The sequence below is a fragment of the Corapipo altera genome, unplaced genomic scaffold, assembly GCF_003945725.1.
Source record: "Corapipo altera isolate COAL_440 unplaced genomic scaffold, ASM394572v1 193, whole genome shotgun sequence".
Classification (NCBI taxonomy): Eukaryota; Metazoa; Chordata; class Aves; order Passeriformes; family Pipridae; genus Corapipo; species Corapipo altera.
Window position 1 is genome coordinate 786,140 of NW_020884996.1, and position 7,244 is coordinate 793,383.

The 7,244-nt window shown below is 37.6% G+C and overlaps 1 protein-coding gene across 1 annotated transcript in view; it reads right to left on the reverse strand.

Moving 5' to 3' along the window:
* The window catches only part of EPS15L1 (epidermal growth factor receptor pathway substrate 15 like 1), a 39,945-nt gene that overhangs the window by 29,246 nt on the left and 3,455 nt on the right, over nt 1–7,244 (reverse strand). Inside the window, 6 exon segments of the mRNA XM_027666600.1 lie at nt 1,628–1,792; nt 2,027–2,224; nt 3,035–3,196; nt 3,658–3,730; nt 4,115–4,200; nt 6,636–6,815. Of these exon segments, the coding sequence (XP_027522401.1) occupies nt 1,628–1,792; nt 2,027–2,224; nt 3,035–3,196; nt 3,658–3,730; nt 4,115–4,200; nt 6,636–6,815 (864 nt within the window).

Sequence of the window (7,244 nt, forward strand, 5' to 3'; positions counted from 1 at the left end):
GAGCTTCTTTTTTACTCATTCTTGAGCTTCTTTTTTACTCATTCTTGGGCTTCTTTTTTTAACTCATTCTTGAACTTCTTGTTAACTCCTTCTTACAGCTCCAAGCAGTGATTTCCCATGACAAAGCCCTTCCTGCAGGAAGAGTCACCCCAACATTTTGATGACAGAAAAGTTTCCCAGCAGAGCCCAAATGTAACTTTGTCAAGTTGTAAAAAATCTCCTGCAGGACCAAGCAGCAAACTCAAGTTCTGAAACCTCTTCAGGACATTAATTTGGGTTGGTTTGGGTCTGCTTTGGGGGGTCTCTGATGAAACCAGCCCTTGCCATGTTTGCCCTGTACAGCACTTCCAGGGAAAACCAGAGCCATTCCCTCCCAAAATAAGGAATATCCAGCAACAACTACCCACTTACACTGCCCCTACAGCAGAGACAGCACTTCTTTCATCCCTTTACAAGGTGCACATGAAAACATCTTAATTAATACTTCTCAGAACAGCAGGGAGGGAGCTGGGGAGAGGAGGAAGAGGAAGAAAGAATTGAGAAACAGGAAAGGGGCACAATGGTTTTAAAAAAAATTACTATGAACATCCACTGGTGTTTTCTTCCAGTAAGTGATTCGAAGGTTTTGCAAGTAAGAGAAACATCTGGAAGTTTCCAATGAAAATTAAATATAATATTATGCAAGCCATGCAAACAGAGAAACTAAGCAGTGAAGTGTTTTAAGACTACCTTTTTCAATGTATTGTTGGTTTTAATCTTCTTTTGAGCAGTTTGTTTTTACAGACCAAGTTGAAAGCAATGCCTGCTGAATATTTACTATACATGACAGATATTTAACCTCATACTAAACCCACAGCAAATACTGTGCTTACAAGGGCTCTGGAAAACAAGTTTCCCTAATGAGGAAGCACCAAGTATGTGTGCAAGCAGAACCAAGCAACTTTTATATTTAAGAGAAAAAACAGGCTTTAAAAAGAATGAACATTCTTGTGATTTCGAGGATTATTTAATATTTAAATCAACAATAGATACCCAATAGAAATGGACTGGAAAAATCTTTAAGAAGCTGAAGGATGTTATGATTTGGAAAAAATATTGATTAAAAGAAAACATAATAAATGAGATAAATGGTGCTGGAATTATTGAAGCAGAAGAGAACCATCCATGTATTTTGGGAAGGGAACAATATGTGATAAACACAGCTCACTGCAAAGGAGGAATTTGTAGAGCTTCTTTAGGAAATAAGGAGGAAATAGATGGTTAAAGGGAAGTTTACAACAAGAGAAGGCAACTGGACAATGTGCAAGAACAAACAAAACACCTGAACTGGAAATAAAGTCCCACCTCCCTCCTGAGGCTGAACACGTGACAGGTGACAAAATAGAAGGACCTTTTCTTTTTGGTTCCATAATCACAGTTTGCTTACATATCCACACAGTTACACAGGCACAAAATCCCAGCACAAGATCTAACAAAAGGCTCAAAAATCAGTTTTTCCACCAGCACCAAAGCCTTGCCCTGCCTTGCTGGGCTCTGCTAATGCACCAAAACCCAACTATTTAACATTAGGTGCAAGTCACAAGTTTAATTATTGCCAAATACACTAAGCAGCAGTAATTTTTTTTACCATAGTTCCATAATTGCTTCTTTCTGTCTGTCCAAGGCCTTCACTCATATCTGCTAAATTGGTCAGGCTGCCCCCATGGATCCCATTGAGAGCTTCATTGTATTCCTCTATGCTCTTGTTGACTTCCTGGTGGCTCTCTTGCAGTTGGGAAAGTTTACTTCTTGCCTGAGAAGGAAAATTCTCATTAAACACTGTTGCCAGATAGTTGCATTTCCCTCCCCCCCCACCAGAATTGAATTTTTTCCTGACTCAGACTGGGAATAAACCAGATTAAAAAAAAAAAATAAAAGGCTTATTTCACGAGCCACCACTTGTTTTCTCTTCTAAAAATAATCTTTCCAGGTGATGTTCAACTCAGCCTTTCAAGAAGCAAAAAATTGTATAAACTACAGTGAATACCTGGTTTATTTCTTCCTGTGTTGATTTTAAAGATTTGATTATTGTTTCAAGCTGCACTTTTCCAGCCTGGATACTCTGCTCCAGCTGAGTCTCTTCCTGCTGCAGGCGATTCAGTTCTGCTTTTGCTCTGTTAAGGTCATCTTCCTGTAATTTTAAATCTGATTCCTGAGATTGAATCTGCATTTTTAGTGATGAAATCTGAAAAAAGTGAAATTTGAAATGAACGTTAACTTATTAAATTACGAATTTATAATATAAATAACAGGAAGTTGTAAAGCAACCTATCAATTGCTAAGGAAAATAGAACTTAATATGAAGAAATTCGTGCTGCTTCTGATGTTGCACAAAATCCATGATAAAAGCACAATCAATAAACCCAAGAAATACTATTTTAAATCACAGAAATACCACAGTAATTACATAGGTAATTAACAGGTGTTTCTTAGACCGGGTTTTCAGAACCTGGCTCCTTTTGCATTCAAACATTTATCAAGGAGCATGAAGTTGATTTTTAACTCTGATAAGAGTTAAAATTACAGAGTTGCTTAAACACTTCTTTCTTCAACACTTTCTCACACCATGTTACAGAGTTTCTACCTTAAGGTAACCTGCTATTTCCATTGGCAATTTTATCTCCCTGAAAACCCACTTTTAACTCAACACTGGTGACCTTCAGAGGTTCAAAACCTGCACCACTGCCATGGACTGTCTCTGATGCTTTTCAACTGCCTTATTAGGTCGAATAAATGTTTTCTATATTCTCAGAACAACAACAATTTCTGTAGAAAGGGACCCCTGGAGATCATCTGCCTCAACTCCACCTTTATGACCACAGTGAGAGGTATTCAGGGGAGCAAAACCCTTTCTTGGACCTCTGCATTCATGTGGAAATTGCTATTTATGGTCAAAACGAACAGAGAAAGCAAGTTTGTTCATTAAATAAATAGAATTTCCTTCAACAGAAGACAAAACCACTGTTGGGCATGTCCAGAATTAACACACACTCACCACCTGGGTTTCTTCCTGGCATTTCTGCCTGACATCATTGAGCATATCCTTCAGCTTGGCTTTCTGCTGGTCCATCTCATCCAGCCTGTCCTGGGCATCTTGTTTCTGAGCCTCCAGCTCTTGCAAGGTACTTGTCTCCCTGTCTAAGTCATTCTGCAGTTCCTGAGGAAAATCCCACAGTTTGGAGCTTACAAGGAATGATCAGCCACAGATAAGCAGGTTTTGCAAAACCCAAAAGGTTTTCTAGGCCCCTGCAGCTGTTTTATTTCTGCAGGAACTTGTCTGAGACAGCAGGAAATAAATCAGTGCACATGGCATTGAGTTATATCCCGATTATCAAAACCAATACTCTTGAATAATGTTTTCCTAAATTACAGTCTTAGCTAAGCACTAAAAAAAAACCTTCCAAATTGTTCACATATCATCTTTGTATTAATCAGCATCAGATGAAAACATTTCTGATGGAGAACAGGAAAATAAAATTCTTTCTGTAAGTCAGAGGAAAATCCCATGAAAGAAAGGAAGACTTGCCCAGCAGCAACATAAACACATGAAAAATGCTTAATTCCCATATATTATTTGGATTCAAATGAAAGCTGCTAAGGATAAACAGAAGATTTTACCTGAACTTCATTGGTTTTCTGTCTGATTGATTCTTCCTTTTCCCTAATGTCCTGCTCTAGTGAATATTTTTCTCTGTCAGAAAAACAAGCACATGTATTTATTATTAGTTAAATAATACAACACACACAAAAATCAATTAAATATTATTCTGGAAACACCACGTAGCTAAAAAAGCCAGCACATATTCTCATCTATTTCTTTAAGGAGTAAAGGTTTATATGCATCAATTATTCTTTGAAAAACACTATCTGTGGCCATAAGCAATGTCCTGAAGTCACCTGGTAGAATCCAGGCTGGCTTTGCATAACTGTAAGATATCAGTGGGAGATTTGTCACCAATTTCAGCGACAAATAAAATTCTAAAATGGCTAAAAGAAAACAAAAGTAACTGACACATCAGCACTATAGACTTGTTTGCTTATTGTTCAAGATTTTGTTAACAATCCACAACTTTACCTCTGCAGCTGAGCGATTTCTTGGCTAATATCATCCAGCTCCTTCACTCCTGTGAATTCTCCTGATCCAACAGAACTTGCACTGTCCTGTAAAGAATGAAACAGTCAATTAAAATGTTGAGTGGTCACAGAAGCTCTTCCTTTCCAAAGGCTGAGGACAGAGGTGGCATACAAAATCCTCTTTATATGATTTTGCAAAGTGCTACGAGACACATCAAATTATTGTGCAACAAGCAGGAACATGCCAAGCAATTCTGCCTGAGGGACAGGAGAATTGTCTCTGTGGCTGTTTAACAGCCAGGAGAGTTGGGGCACACAGCAGTGAGAGGACATGCACAAGGGGAACAAATAAACTGCAGGCTCTGGAAGAATTCAAATTAAAATTCAAAACCTAAACCCCAGCTCTGTTGCAGTCAATAGTAAAGTTTCCAGGGAACTCAAGGACAGCAGATTGTAATTTCAGTTTTCTTGAGCCCTGCCACAAATTCATGGCAAGTTCTGCAATTATTCAGGTCATTTCTGCACCCATTCAGGGGTAGATCAGGGAAGATGCAGAGGGCACCCCTTGTCTTTTAGATAAGACTATCAGAAGTTATTAAGAAAGGATCTCAGCACTAGGTACAAAAATGGTTATTACTATAAAAAGGACTGCTCTAAGAAAACCCACTGCAACTGAGCAAAAACTGCAGCACTGAACTCCCTGTTAGCATGAAAAAACAGGAGACCTACAATTTTTAAATAGCATTTTAAAAAGAAGAAAGTACAGTTTGCTTGCTTCGCTCACTTCGAGGTTGCTGTGATAACCACAGAAAGCTTGGCTTTATTAAACATAGAAAACTAAACAAGAACCTAATCAATAAATCAAAATCAGCAGACTAAAAGGTGACATTTTTGTAGAAACAACAGGTGAGTATAGAGTTTAAATAATTACATTAAATTAAATTAAATTAAGTCCTCATTTTGGGTGATCATTTCTTTTGTAACACGCCATTATGTCATCATAAATAAAAAATAATCCAGACTAATTCTTCAAGGTAACAAATCAAAAGCTTCTTATATCACTTTGATTTTGTCAGGCCAGATAGAGATTTGCTGAGAGACCTGCACTGAATGCTGGACAGGGTCACAGGAAGGTGTCACCCAACAGGACTATGAAAGAAGTTAAAACGAGCTGCTGCTTTGCTTAGGATAAGAACCACTTAACTAAGCTCACTAAGCTCAGTTTATTTCATGTTATGCTCAGCTAAATAAAGCTCAGTTTATTTCATGTTATGCTCAGCTAAACACACATTAGGTGGAAAAAAATTGGAATTAGTTGGAAATAATGGGAAGCTTAAAGATGTATTTACTGCTCATAATTTCAGAGAACTAATCCATGAGTAACTTCGACTGTTCCTGTCCCAGAAACTTCCTGACAGAGCAATTGGTGAGGGAATAAATATCACCAGGTCAGCAGCCAGTGCTGGGCCCTTCACACTGCTGTGACATCCCATCATGCCAAGGGCAAGTGGCACAGAACTCAAGAGCAGAGACAGGCAAAGGTGGAGAAATAAAACCAGGTTTTGAAGTCAGCAGCATCAGACACAAAAAAAAAATGGGCATTCCTTTGGGTGTCACAGTTACTCACACGCCGCATCTCTGTGAGGGCTGAGATCTCAGTTCCTACAGGGGTCAAGTACCCTGACAGAGTCTACAGAAAAAGGAGATGGGAGAAACCTTAAAAGGATCACAGCAACAGCAACAGTGAAGTTATTTAGAGCTCTGAAAGGTTTCTGGTTAGGGAAAGTTAAAAAAAAAAAAAAAAAATTAAAGAAAAATACAGTGTAGTTTATAGAACAGAGGAAGGTATTGACAGGATAGAAGGGTTTATTCATCTCATTTTCAGAAATACAGTGTGGAGGAAAGGAGTAAAGCAGAGTTTAGCAAAGGCTCAGGTGCTCCTTTATTAGCAGGGATGGATGCAGGACTGTGGACTGGCATGATACAAGGGATGAATCCCAGAAACTAAGAAGTCATCACCCTTCACTTAGCCATTAAAAAATTTCTCCAGAGGAATTTGGTGCTGATCACAGTCAGGGACAGGATACTCAACCAGCTTTTAATATTTGCTGTTAGGAGTTCCTCAAAGTTAAAATTATAGAGAGAGATAATATATAAATATATACATCTATATTATAATTTATATGTTGTTAAAATCAAAATATTAAAAAAATTAAAAATTAAGAAAAAACTCTATAACAAAGGAGTATTTTTCATCCCAGACTTTTTTCAGCATTATGACTCCTTTTATGGAATAGTTTATTTTATGGAATATTTTACTGCATTTTTCTTTACTCACGGCCTTAGTTATTAGAAATCTACATTTATTTTCAAATGTTAAAGAAATTTGTAAGAGGAGGTAAGAAAAAAATACTGGCAATTCTTTACCAAGCTATTTAAAAAAAAAAAGTACAAAATTCCTATTTAAAACCCATTTCAAAGCACATAAATTCAGTGTTACCTACAAATAATCACTGACTTACCTGGATGGGAGTGTTCCTCTCTGTGGGAGGGATCATATCTGGGGATAACACTTGGGGAGGATCAATCCCTTTGCTGACCTTCTGTTGAATGAGATACATGGCAAGTGCAAACTGGTCTTTGCTGAGCTTCCCCATCTGCCTCGTGTCTGCCAAAGCCCTGGTAAAAAAAACCAGATCACCCTCATAAACAAAAAAAAAAATCTTATTTCTCCTCTACCAAAAAGCCTCAAATACACATATACATGTAATTTCCTTTTGATTCATCCTCAGCACAGCTTGCTTATTCTAGTGAGACTTCCATAAACAGAGCAGGATTTTATTAGACATGTTTAACTGAATGGAGCAGTGCTGCTCTGAGAAAAATATTTAAAGCACTAAAACTTCAAAAGACAATCACAGTTCACACTTCATGGTCACTCTGATTACAATTCAGCTGTTCTTCCAAGTCTGATTAATGGTTTCTTTGGCACTAAATTCCTTAAATTGGGAATTAAATTTCTTTGGTATTCCAATCTTCCAAGCCTGACCAATGATTTCTTTGGTATTAAATTCCTTTTCTATAATTCATTGGCATTAAATTCCTTACATTTGGTATTCCATTCTTCCAAG